The sequence below is a fragment of the Engystomops pustulosus genome, chromosome 7, assembly GCF_040894005.1.
Source record: "Engystomops pustulosus chromosome 7, aEngPut4.maternal, whole genome shotgun sequence".
In the NCBI taxonomy this organism is placed as follows: Eukaryota; Metazoa; Chordata; class Amphibia; order Anura; family Leptodactylidae; genus Engystomops; species Engystomops pustulosus.
The window spans coordinates 57,420,548-57,435,135 of NC_092417.1; the positions used below are offsets into that span (position 1 = coordinate 57,420,548).

The window sequence follows — 14,588 nt, forward strand, 5'->3', positions numbered from 1 at the left end:
TTTAAAGACCAACATATAACTCTCCATTTCTATTGGAATCATTGGTCCCAATCTGTCATGTTTAGCACTTTCCTTCAATGACCCCTTCTTGTCTAGGTAGCAGCTCGTAGTGCATTTTTACCAGAAAAGTCAGTGATTCTATCCAAGGACTGTCAGGAGAGGCCTTATATTTCTAAGCTTGAATAAAATTGCACTAGGTCTATTTTTCAGGGGGTGTCTTATTTTTGGGGGTAGTCTACCTATCTACATAATATCCATTTCATACCTTTATAGTATACATCCAATATATATGTATCTATACACTTCATAGTTATAATTTACTAATTATTACAGCTATTAGTCTATCTATCTAAATAATATCCATTTCACATCTATCTTATATCTGTATAATATACCTCTCATACCTCTGTCTCATATATATGTATCTATACATTTCATATCTATCTTATATCTGCATAATATCTCTCATACCTATAATATACATTTCATATCTATCATCTATCGATCCAAATATCTATATAATATATATTCTTCTCATATATCTATCCAGATCACCGTTATGCATTTATCACCTACTTTATATGCATCTGTTTCTCCCTATTTTATGCATTTGGGTTTATTTGGAAATACAGCTTCTTCCCTAAATCTCTAGTAATACTATTCAGCCCCCAGATGTGTTTCTGATGACAACAGACATGTCAGCAGCACTCTCCTAGATGCCGCCACTACCTCTGCTTGCTGTCTTCAGATATTGTTGTTATTTTTTAATCAAGCCAAGGAGAACGTTGACCTAGTTTGAATTGTGTCGTCACGCCATGTGCTTGTCAATAAAGCTGGTTTGAATGTGGAAAAAAAGCGAGCAGTAAGTGGAGGCCGGGCAGGAGGGAGGAGGCTCCAGAGGAGCTGGAGACAGCGGAGCTGTGAGATCGAGCCCGGTGCGTGCAGGAGGAGACCCGTGCCCATGCCTGCATGCCAGCTCTGTGCCAGGGGGCTCTGAGGCACCATTGGATTACTCTATTCTTCTGCCCAAGTTCCCACCTGAGATGCATGAGCCCCCTGCACCATGGCTGCTGCAGGAATCTGCTGTATAGCAGCTGCTCAGGGATGGTAGTTTTGCAATAAAAGGGAGTTTGATTGAATTCTGATCTCCCCCTTTTTGCATCTCTCAATATTTGTCATGGCCAAGCTTTCCCAAGGAGTAGGGTCTGCAGAAGACCTCAACAAGATCTCAGATGAAGAACTTCTCAGGTGGAGCAAGGAGGACCTGATCAAGAGGCTGAGGAAAGTGGAGGGTGACAAGATGAATCTCATGGTGGAACATAGCAATTTAATGAAGGATGTCAACAGGAGGCTGCAGGTCCACCTTCATGAGATCAGGGGATTGAAGGAAGTCAACCAGAAACTTCAAGATGACAACCAGGAGCTCAGGGAGCTGTGCTGCTTTTTGGATGATGATAGGCAAAAGGGGAAAAAGCTCTCCAGGGAATGGCAGAGATTTGGGAGACACACTGCCGGGGTCATGTGGAAGGAGGTAGGGTCATATCAGCAAAAACTGAAGGACTTGGAATCCAAGCAAGAGGCTCTTATTAGAGATAACCTGGAGCTCAAGGAGATAGTCCTCATGTTGGACGAGGAGAGGAATGGGGCAGGTTCTAGGAGTTCCATTGATAGCCAAAACAGTTTGACCAATTTGAACGGTGGCTCAGGGGCAAGGGATGTAGGGGATGGCAGCAGTACTTCAAGTACTGGCAGTGCAGGTAGTCCGGACCACCACCACCATCATCATCATCACCCCAAACCAGTGGAGAATAAAACTGGCACCATCAGGAGATCTGCCGATGACCTTTCCACCCTTCCACACCACAGAAGTATTCCTAATGGGTTGAATGGTAAGTCCCAAGCTTCCCATTCAGAGCAGTCTGTGTGATTATTGTTACTCTGGTGATTTGTGTTTGAAGTGTTCAGGAAAGAAAGCGAGGAGAAGCAGTCGTATCCTGAGACCTAGTGGAGAAAAATCTAGGAAACAAGGATTTGGATCACTGTATTTCTAAACCTTTACTTAAAAAACAAACAAACAAGAGGTGCACTAGTATGCCATTTGTAGGAATTATTCTAGATCTTAGTTTTCTTAAAGCCTTTAGATCAGTGGTTCTCAACCTGTGGGTCGGGACCCCAGCGGGGGTCGAACGACCAAAACCGAGGGTCGCCTAAAGCCATCGGAGCCGCAATTTTAATGTGTTTTTACTGCGAGTTGCATGGTTTGGGGTCACCACAGCATGAGGAACTGTATTGTGGGGTCACAGCATTAGAAAGGTTGAGAACCACTGCTTTAGATGCACATAAAGTGTAAATTATGCTTATATGTCAGTTTTTCACATGTATCAGACTTGAGAAACATCTAAATCTCTACATGCTTAAGGCTTAGGATTGACATCTGGTAACCTTATACATGATGTTTCTTCATAACATCCTATCTGAAGTTCTCTTCTCACTGATGTATTGCTGGTTGTCTTTCTCCAATTACTTGTCATTTACTGGGTCTTTATGTTTGATATCTTCAAAAACACCTATTTTCTCAAGCATCAATGTTTCCTTTGTCCTGAATGCAGCTAAACATGTAAACCATATGAACCAGAACAGCTCTGAGCCTCATGAGCAATAGGACATTGCAATATGGCATCTATGATGAGTTTGTGTATGATGGGTCATATGTATTAATTCTTGTCCTGCCCATTAGTTAGAGTCAGTAGTATTTTAAGGTCACTAATACTTTTCTTGAGGTTTTCATAAGGTTATTAGATAACCCCAGCACCCTTCAAAGAGCTTGACATTGGTGGACCTTGAAGATGAAAAGGGGTTGTTAAATCTTTTAAATGTGGGGAATGTTACATTGTTATATTAGACCTGCAAAATTCTGAATGATTAGTGAGCAAGAACTTGAATATTTCATTAAAACAAGTGCCAGGAGACAACAATTATGATTACCCGTCTGTTTGGTCATCATGATGTCCGTTGACTCCTCTCAAAGCCTGGGTGACATGTTGTAGAATATATGCTTGTGAATGGACCATAAATCAGTCACGTAAAAAGGATATCACACCCATGAAACGGCTCATGTACAATAAAATGAAAATTCTGAAGACTGATAGCTGTTATGACAATAAGATGTATGTAAAAGCTAATGTACCCTTCATGGCTTAGTCACCCCAAACTTTGAGTCAGTGTGAAGTTTTTCATCGATTGATGTTGACAACAATGACTTCCAAAACAGTATTTAATATGCAATGACTTATATCCAAGGATGTGCTCAACTATTCGCTTATTTAGAGCAGAGGTGACTTATGGTGGAGGGAAAACATGTCATACAGATATTGGGTAGGTGGTTACAGCTGAGATCATATCAGGAGCCAAAGCTGCTCCATAATTGTTAGGATGACGAAGATTACAAGTCATATTTTCTTTCAAATGCCTACACCTTGATTGAAGTCACTCATTGGACACTCAAATCAGCTCCTGTATACTTAACTATAGGTGAAGTGTCACCTTCTGACTATAATTTAGTAAAGATCTTCACAAGAAGACCCTACTGATCACAATGTAGACGATAACTAATGGTGGGCAACAAGGTTCCTTGTCAACACTAATTGTAGATGCTCCTTGATGACTTCAATGGCCCCTCAGTTTTGATTCTGTGGGCAGAGAGCATCTATAATGGGCGATATACCCTCCTAACATCTCATTGTAGCTTATCTTCCTGGGCTCCAATAAATGTGATACTGTGGGAGTGAAACATTTACACATGATATTTTAGGATGTTTATGGAGATGAACCAACATTGATAATTGAGAAATATGGAGTAAAAAATTACTGTGACATGCTGAGCCTGACTATACATCTGGTTTTATGGCACTTTCCTTTCCCAGAGTCTGTTTATATTTGCTTGGTGTCAATACAGAGTACAGGCTACACGAGGAAGTGGAAAAACCTCTGTGAATGTCACTTACTACAGGGAGCACTTATGATTTTCACCCAATACTCCCTTATTTTATTGTGCTATGCTCCTTAACAAGCTGTAGTATACTTTTTTATAACTGATGCACCATATGTCATCATAGTGGGGTGCATATATTGGACCTTTAGAGACACCCCGGTGCCGTCATATAATTGCCTTCTATATATGTATACTTTTTTTTTTTCACATGACACAAGGAAACAGGAAAAGTATGTCTTGAAAGCTTATAAAATGACGCTGGTTTTAGATATGGACTGATTTGACACTCTTGTTATGTGTCACCCAGAACAGACTTGCCTAGGAAACTGCTTGCAATAGCAAGACTTTTTGATCGTGTAGGGAATAATAATTCACATTTATATCATGGCATCCTGCTTGTCAAATGAGGCATTTAAAAGCCATTGTATCCTCCTCCTTTGCTCTATATTTCAGTACATGTCATGAAAAAACTTTTACAAAAGAGACCAAATTTACCTGCCCGGTCATGTTCCATCTCCGCAGGCTCAGCTCTTCACTTGCAGCTGTAGACTACATCCTGCATCTCAAGGACAATCTGGAGAGGTACCATTACCGTCAGGATGTTTGCAGACTGGATAGTTACCAGCAGTAAACACATGTCTTAAAATATGTAGCTGTGATTATGGGAGCAAGTTTCAACAGAATGAAGGACATTTTGAGAAAAACATAAAAAATTAGGCCAAGGCAATTCCTTTTCCCGCATCACAGTCTATGCATTCAGAATATATCATACTTATTATTTCATACCTATATTTGGGCAGGATGGGGTATTGACTGGGGATTCTCTCATATATTGTAGCTCTTTATTATATGACATCTAGCAGAAACATTTTCTTAAGCATGGAACTAGTCCATAAAATGGAGCTCCTCTAGACCCAGGCTCTCATAGGACCAACAGATAACATCACCAAATGGAGGCGACTTAAAGGACCCCCAGGATGAAGGATTGTAAACAAAGTACACTGACATACTGAGCTTCTTATCCCATATTATTTTTTTTTTTTTAAAGGCTTAAAACATTTTGCAAATGAACCTGAGGGGCTGCAGACTCTAATGCTGTTAACTGAGCTGGAGCCAGGTTAATTTGCATAATTTTTAAAGTGTCTTTTTTTTTTCATATAAAAACAAGGGCATAAGAAGCTTAAAGAGCAGATCCTGCCAGAGGAGGCACACACCAGTATGTCGCTGTGATTGGTTCACAATCCTCCATCCTAGTGGTAGATGTCCTTTGAGAATCAATCACTTGCCTATAGAGTTTTATTCTTTTGGCATGATTTACAAATTATTTCCTAAATGTGTCATTGAAAGCCCACATGTTATATGTAGAGTTAGCACTTTGAAAAAGTGTCTCTCACAGTTGTGGCTGGGGCCACGAGGCACTGACAGGACCCACAACACTTTGGTCTCCATTATCATTTGGCAATTTAAGTATCCTAGCTCCCTGTGATCATAGTCTCTTCACTGAGATTTGATATACAATCTGCCAGACTTGTTGTCCTTTATTGTGTTGCGCACGGAGCTGAAACTTTGCACTGAGCCTAAGAGATTTTAGAATTTTGTTTGGTGTATGGCCATCTTAAATTATGTCCTCTGAGGGGACCAAGGACACACAACAGTGACTATTGTGTCTTTAAAGAACTTTAAAGAAGATTCTGGTAAAATTATGAGTTTACCTCTGATTATAAATCCCCGTAAGAGATTCCTAATCCAGAAAATCAGAAAACACTCTTTATCTATTGAAGAGAATTACAGTATACTCCCTTTATAGTGGTTGTCAGTAAAAATACAACTTTACTGATTCCCTAAAAATCCATGTAGGATGTTTCTTTTCTTTTTATCTTAATGCTTTTAGTAAACCTTTTCAATAGAAATACCAAAACCTCAAACATAGGTCGTGGTTGCAAAATTTCTTAAATTGTTTGTCGACTTTCTCAGTATAGACACAAAGCTTATTCCTTGGGGGGTTGCAGGTCAGTGTTCACGTGAAGCTGATGGTATGTACGTGTTATCTGATGGACTCAGGATTCCTCTGTACAGTCAGTGTTGCTGCTTTGTGTATTGAGAGCTGCAGGTGTCATTCCTGGAATCCAGAAAGTCAAGTTTCCTGCATTGTTTCAAGGCTTACATTGTGTTCCTCAAGGAAGTTTTTTTTCAAATAAACATCACAATAGCTCATTTATATGCGTGCACCAGAGCCAGTTCATCAGCTTCTACTACTACTTTTATTTTTGGATTGACATTATCACAAAACTTACTCTTGTTTCATGTTTTATTTCTTCTACTTGTAGCTCAACAGTGTAAAGTTATTTGCATGTGAGCCTCTATTTTAGTTGCTGATATGGTTGAATAATAGAGTTTTGCTAGTTGTGTTGTCTTTTATGAGTGCGCCACTTCCTTCATGCTTTAGAATGGAGTACAAATATCAAATTCACCTTCTCCTGTGTTTATCATCACCCCCCCCCCCCCCCTGCAGAGTAATATACTTTGTATAAGGAGTGCGGAAGTGACATTTTGAAGCTTTGAGCTGTTACGGACAATAATATAACTACTACAATACTGCTTGTATGTACAATGATATAACTGCTATAATACTACCCGCTATGTACAAGGATAAAACTACTATAATACTGCCCCTACATACAATAATAAAACTACTATAATACTGCATCTTGTGTGCAAGAATATAACTACTATAATACTGCCTCATGTATACAAGTATATTACTACTATAATACTGCCCCCTATGTACAACAATATAACTACTATAGTACTGCCCCCTATGTACAACAATATAACTACTATAGTACTGCCCCCTATGTACAACAATATAACTACTATAATACTGCCCCCTATGTACAACAATAGAACTACTAATATACTCCCCCCTACGTACAACAATAGAACTACTAATATACTCCCCCCTACGTACAACAATAGAACTACTAATATACTGCCCCCTATGTACAACAATAGAACTACTAATATACTGCCCCCTACGCACATAAACATAACTGGTATAATACTGTACTATATACTACAGTACTGCTCTGTACATACAAGAATAAAACTACTATACTACTTCTTGCCATATACAAGAAAATAGGTATAAAGTAATGCTGTAGACTGTAGGACAATTTTCATTTTTTAATGGGAAATAAATGATTTACAGGTTAAATAATTTCATTTTGGCTGGATAACTTTCTCATCCATGAAATGCTACAGACAGTCATTTGTACCTTGCACTGGTGTTACTGAGCGGCCAGATACACTGTACTTATCAGTGGTTGGGTCATCCTGGACCAACACCCTACAAGAATATCCTTCCCATTGGTAGCATTACTATATCGACCTTTGGAACGTAGAGATCAAATACAGCTGAAAGGCAGATAAGTCACAGGACGTGGTTAACATTAGTGAGAAGTAACCTTGAATATATCATACAACTTGACAGCTGGTTCTGTTATGCTCAAATAAGGAGAGAAGTGCATTGTATAAATTCCTGATCCTCCCAGAAATAGTAAAAATCCACAATCTGTGTCTTGCTGCAGTTGGCGCCATTTGTGAATGTGCCCTAAGGCTGGGTGCACATAAGTGAATTACATGGCAGAAAAATCTGGTGTGTATTTGCAGGAAATAGATGCCAGAAATGAGATTACTGCTGCAGGTTTGCAGTTCGATCTACTGTTGGATCACATATGGAATTGCTCCATACATGTTTGCTTGGTAATCATACTGCTGTGATAAAGGCAACATTTTAAACTTTTGTTTAAAGTATTTCTATTGCCTATTTTCCTTATAGAGATGTAAGAATAAGATAAGTCCTCCATAATAGATTCTTGGAGGTCCGGAACTAAGGAATTCTAGTGAATCGGAGCTGAGCTGCTGTCCCCTTGGCCTGATACCACACTACCTGCTCTGTTGTCTGTTAAACTTCTGGCGCTCGGGTGGTCGACGCTCAATAATCTCATATTGATTACCTTTACTTGGACAAGTTTGTAGAGAGCACAAATATATGCACATTTGAATGAAGGCCAGGGCAAAAAGCTTAGAACCTATTAATTTTATCGACCACGAAGGGCATCTACCACAAGGATGAAGGACTGTATGCAAAAGAGCCTGAGGGGCTCCCGCCTCCATAGCTATTAATGGAGCTTAGAGCCCCTCCGGCTCGTTTGCATACAGTCTTTCCTCCTTGTGGGAATGTTCTTTAACTACTTTAGATCTCACATATAATCTGTATAGACTGAATACAGTTGCACCAAATCCTTAGTAGTTACATATTTTAAGCTACTGCATAAAAAACATGGAATTTTGACTGCAATCAGAGATCTTGAAAAATAAAATGATTTCATGATAACATAAAACCCAACTTCCCCTTTAAGGTTGTTTCAGCAGAAGTAGTATTACTGCCCAGTAATGGGTTAATGAATAATCTGCTGTAATTGTTTCATTTTAATATGATTCCTTGCTCTTCCAGACACCGGTATATACAGTGTATCCTTGCTGATGCGGCCCATAGATACCTCCCGGTGTGACTGATGGATCGATGTCCCCCATGGATTGTGTTGATCTCATTTAAGGCTCCATTGTTCTCCTCTTGATCCTTTAGGCGGCAGAGTGTTGTACTGTATCCACCGCGCTGTTTACACATTATACACTTGGTGTCAGGGGAGCAGATCCTGCAGATCCTTCCCGGTAGCTATGGATCACGCTGTGCGCTCATCACTGCCTGGTACAGATGGCACGAGACACACAGGAGACGCACTGAACGTTGTAAAAGAGTGTAATAATTTATAATGATTTATTATTTACATGGAGTCTCAACTTGGATGATCCTACATTCATTGCAATTCCCTTGTAGTGGCCTATGATTGGGGTCACTTCCATTGTGAGTATTAGTCATTTGTGTTTACACCCAGCGGCCATTTATCATCATTTTAAAGATCTCTGCTTACTGTCAGTGATAAGGATGATTCTAGTTACGATCAAAAGCTCAAAATGTATTCAACCCCATTGTAACAATTGTATCCAGTCTAGACAATTAATGAACATAAAAAAGGCTATGGTGCCACTCAATAGACAATATTTGAACACAAATCTGGGGCAGATTTACTGACCTGGTCCCGTTGCGATCCTGCGGTGCGTTATCCGATGTGGATTTGGGTCCGGCACGATTCACTAAGATCGTTCGTCCGAGTTCCTTCCTGTGTCGCTGCTGCTCCGAGGTCCGCCGGAGTTCACCTGCTTCTTCCTGGTGCATGTAAGTGCTTGATCTTGCGACACAAAACCTTTTTTAAATTCTGTGGTTTGTCCGAATCCGTCGGGTTGTCCGGCCAGGCCCCCCCCCATTTCTGTCGCGTGCAAGCCGGCGCCCAAGCGCCAAAATGCGATCGCGTGCACCAAAATCCCGGGGCAATTTGGCGCAAAATGGAAATATTTGGGAAACCCGACTAAAGTGTGGCATTGGGACCCTTAGTAAATAAGCCCCAATGGGTCCTAAAATTATACTCGTAGACCGTCTTGAGTATCAAGAACATAGAATTTGCAAAAAAGGAAACGGACCGTCTTGAGTATCAAAGATCAGTGCTCTAGACATTCTTTTCACAGTCTAAACAATGCTCTGTGAGCTATATCACTGTACGACTTTCCCATCCTGATAGTTTTAGGTTAGAGAAGTATTAAGCTAACTGCACACATTGCGGATTATTTGAGTTTTTTTCTGCACAGATTTTCTTGTTGAAATTTTCCAGGGTAACACAGGAGCATTAAAGTCGATCTGTTTTTGAACCAATAATGTACATGAAAATGCACTCAAAAACCTGGAAATGTAAAGGCAACCTTGTATCACATCTGGTCTGCAGGAGAATATTCCATTCATTTTCAGCAAATAGGGATCCTTAAAATGACGAGAAACTAAAAAGTTCCAGATGTGTTCATGTTTCGTCTCTCATTACACATGATAGCTGCCTGATCTCAACCTTAGTAGATATAGTGCAGAGAGCGCTGTATAAGCAGAGAGAAATAACTATAAGGTCAGTAAGATTTCTTATAATCATAGTCGCCCCTAGAGGGAGCTTAGAACCTCACTGCATACACTGATTTCAATAATATGCAGTAATTGCCATATTGCCCCCTAGTAGTGGTTTCGGGCAGTTAAAATTTGTCCTATAACTGCAGAAAATGTCAGAAATGCATCCGTATGGAAGTAAGGAAGGAATCGGCAGACAGTTTTGAATCTTTTTAGATGAAGTTTTGCTGGTTGTCAGCGGCTGTCTTCTGTGCACAGGCGCCATGGCTTTGTACTTCTGAGCTGTGTTGTCTGAGGGAATTTAGATTTTGGAGAACATTTCCTCATGACTGATGACTTGTACACTGTCTTCTTCCAGTTTCCTGCATAGCAACAGCGTTCTGCTTCTGTGAGTGTCTCGGCTCCGTCCCTGCAACGTGCGGAGAACACCCAGACGCGTCTCTTTTCATTACTGTTTTCATGCTATGCTTCCTGTAAAAAGCAGTGTACTATGTATAGCGTGATCACATCTCCACCTCATCACTCTGCATTGTGCTGCCATGCTATAGCTAAAAGACTTTGACCCAAATTTGATGCCCTCCGGTGAAACGAGGCATGCTTGGCAAATGTACAGTATTAGGCAAATATAGTTATATATTAAGTGCTCTTATTGTTAAGGACGATTGTAAGTACCTTAAGCATAATAGTCTATCATAACTATCCAGCTTTCCGGGTACTCTGAATGGCATCTTGGAGAGTGCTGGCACAGTCCCTGAACAGGAGTTACACAGTACAGGAAAATGCTACATTATGGAGCACTGTAACCCCATTTAATCCCTGTGGTCAGTCCTTAAAGGGAATCTACCATCAAAATCAAGCAGGATAAACCAGGGGCACTTGCTCATAGATCCAAGCACCATGACTGTGGTAATCTTATATTTGTTATTCAAGGTCTCCTTCCTTCTAAAACCAACTTTTAAACACGCTAATGGGTGATAAAGGCTCTGGGGGACGTTACCAGAGCTCCTCTGTGCTGCAGCTGCCCAAGCTGTTACACTGTGCAAGGAGCACCTCCCCCCTCCCACTGTGTGCTGAAACTTCCTGCTCCCATTAGATTACAGAAGGAGGCAAAGGCTGAGACAGTGTAGTCTGTGAAGCTAAAGCAGGGAAGGGCTCTGGTAACACCCCCAGAGCCCTTTTTGCTCAATAGAATAATTTTAAAATTTGATTTTAGAAGGAATGAAGCCATGGATAACAAATATAAGAAGATTACCACAGTCACAGTGCCTGGATCTATAAGTAAGTGTCCCTGGTTTATCATGATGGATTTTCATAGCTTAAAACAACCTCTTAAAACTTATACAACTGTTGTGTCTGTTTCTGGAAAAGCTGGGTGGCCACGACCATGTCCTTTATTACAATTCCCATAAGATTACTAGCTTTCTTCGACTTCCACATGGCAATTCTTGCTAGATCCCCATTATAAAGGGAGCAGAATCATATATCCACTCCCCATGGAGCAGGAGATTTATCCGAAATACCATGTCCCAGGAGTGACATATACCTGTCTTAGAGGCATGTGCTCTGTGATTCATAAACCCAAACCTACACAAGCTCGGAGACGAGTTTCTGGTGTAAGTTTCTGAAATGTGTCAGGTTCTTGTCGATCCTGTATTCACCACTTTTCCCACACACATTTTTAGTCAAAATTGTGTGGGAGGTGTAACATGGTGAAAAGTCTAACTAAAATATATTATCTTTTTACACCACTTTAGTGGCGCCTCGGTATACTCCCACACCTTTACCTACTTTAAATGATGGGAGATTCGATATTCCTGTACAGTTTAGACTACCCCCCACCTAAATCTGTCTTTTCATGATGCGGCACGGTAGCTGAGTGGGTAGCAGTTCTGTCTTGCAGCGCTGGGGTCCTTTTGTTCAAATCCCACCCAGGTCAACATCTGCAAAAAGTTTGTATGTTCTCTCCGTGTTTGTGTGGGTTTCCTCCGGTTTCCTCCCACACTCCAAAACATACAGATTCAGATTGTGAGCTCCATGGGGACAGGGACCAATTTGTCATGCTTTGTGCAGCGCTGCACAATCTGTAGGCGCCATATAAATAAAGGAATTATTATTATTAAGTGCTGCATTGTATCAGTGCAGGTAAAGTATTTCTCTGCATAGAAGTAAGAAAGTTTCCATTCACGGAACGAAAGCAGAGATCTTACAATTGGTAAGAACTTGAATACTAGATTTTAGGGACACAGAAGTTTTGTGTATGTAATGAGTGAGCGCTATGTACATAGGACAGGGTGCCCCCAGCTCTGTACATACCAGTGTATCATTCACCATGGTACCTGATATCTAGGCCGTACAATCTCTGGGAAACAAGACCCCTCCTTGTCATCCAGTCCATTGCACAGGTTTATTCAAAGCCTCTAACCCCTCCGATCTGAATCGTCTATTTGTTCCCGAGACAGGTGGACATGGGGAACTTCTAGGAAAAGCGAGCATAGGTCAACCGTCTGCCGCAGTGATGGATCCCCTCTGCCGGCACCCATGTATCGCTATCATTGCTCGCTTGTTTCACATATCATTTCAGGAGCTGGAGAACACAAGGCTTTGTCTTTGCTTTCTTTGGGGATGAAACAGGAAGCCGGCATATTCTTACAACCTTGTTACTCCGTAGAGAGTGTAGCTGTGCGTTACAGGTCATACACCATGCAACGGCGGCCATTGTCTATTGTATCCAAAGGGAGTTACAAACCTTTGTCTCTTGGCGCCCGAGTCACAGTTTTACTGGATTTGCATAGAAATGAGGCCATATTTTGGGATTTCTTTCATCATCCTAATTGCATTGTTGATGGATTCTTGGCCTGAGAAGGGAATCGGGCCTCCACTTTCATCTACCTGTATAATGCCTTGATTGTGCTGTAAGACGGGAAGGGGTACAGCAGGAACTCTTAGTCTTGTGGCATTTCCACCCTTGCAATTCCCAGCATCTGCATTGGGAAAAGTGCAAAAATCACAGCATTTATGCCATGTTTAATTGCTACACTATGTCCTTTTTCGTGTAATAATAATCCCAGCCGGTGACTTTTCACATGTTAAAAGTTGTTGACTGCAGCTATTGCGCTGGTTCGGGGACAGAAACTCCAGGCGGAGGACCACTGCCCCGCTGGCCAGACCCCCCTTCGTGCCCCTCCAACTGGGGCACTTTCATGTAAGAAATTTAATTCACTTCTGTACCCTGTATTACATGTATGCAAGCACAGAGTGACCTTTTTATCTATCTTTACCGTTTTCAATCTATTTTTATGTAGGCAGTATTATATGGGCACTATATGATGATGTGTTTTGTCAGGATGTCAAAATAGAGGGGCCACCGTGTGTTATTTCCTCCCAGTTCCTCCATTATAATGGCCTCAATCTGTTAATAGAAGGATCAAGGAATAAGTAGTCGGTGGGAGTTAATTTTTACCTATTATCAGATTATATATAGGAATAAATATAAACACTATTGTGAGCCTGTAAGGTAGACACTAATGAGATAATTGGGTAACATTTTGGTTGTTTAGCATTTCCTTCCTTCCACACAGAGCATACATAACAATGAATGACTGAGCTGTCAATCAGAATAACCTGCGAGCGACGTCTTTATGAGGCTGTCTCACTTTCTTTACAAGACTCCTGAAGGAAATGTAGCGGAGATCAATCATCATGATGGTAAAAGTGTATATAGGTAGTCGTATTTACCGCTATTATGTCATCACTTCTATATGATATATTACTAGAACCATTCAATAGTAATCAAACCTTACACACTGGGGCACATTAACTTACCCCGGTCCCTGCGCGATCCCCCATCCGGACTGTCCGACAATGATGAACTGTGAAATGATGAGCAATGAACTGTCCGCGATTCATGAAGATCATGTGCCTGATTTCCTGCATGTGTCGCTTCCCCAATCAGGTCTGTTGGAGTTTACCTTTTTCCTGGTGAATGTAAGTGCATGGCTTGCGACACAAATTTAAATGTTAAATCCCGGGTGTAGTCCGTATCCGTCGGATCGTCCGACGTCCTGATTTGTGTCAAGTGACAGCCAGGGTGATTGCGACACAAAACGATCTCATGTGATCCGATCCCGAGCGCGACCCCCGAATAGTCGGAAAACCGCCGAAAATGTGCCCGCGGGACCCTTAGAAAATAAGCCCCAAAATCTGTATATGTATTTAAAATTAATTTCTGCAAATATTCAGAATTTTTCCAATTTTTTTTTTTTTTTTTACTTGATTCTGTTATCACATAAAAAAAATAGCATTTTTTATCTTTACAAATACACCATGTGGGATATCAGGCTTACAGGGGGGATTCTTAATGTGGGACCCCTCTATCTATGTCCATGTACTCCCACAGGGCAAATAGACAAGAAGAAGAGTCTTCATCCTAGTCTTCATCGGTAAGGACTAGAAATGAGTTACACAGAGATGAGTGATCAAACTCTGCAAGGGTTAAAGAAAAAAATGACAAAAGGGTCAGATGTTTGTGTG

General features: G+C 40.9%; 1 protein-coding gene across 1 annotated transcript in view; it reads left to right on the forward strand.

Moving 5' to 3' along the window:
* Nucleotides 1–867: 867 nt before the first annotated feature.
* CCDC85C (coiled-coil domain containing 85C) overlaps nt 868–14,588 on the forward strand; it is a 73,555-nt gene continuing 59,834 nt past the window's right edge. The window contains exon 1 of the mRNA XM_072116050.1: nt 868–1,889. Coding sequence (XP_071972151.1) covers nt 1,178–1,889 — 712 coding nt within the window. The 5' untranslated portion in view covers nt 868–1,177. The remainder of the gene's footprint in view (nt 1,890–14,588) is intronic.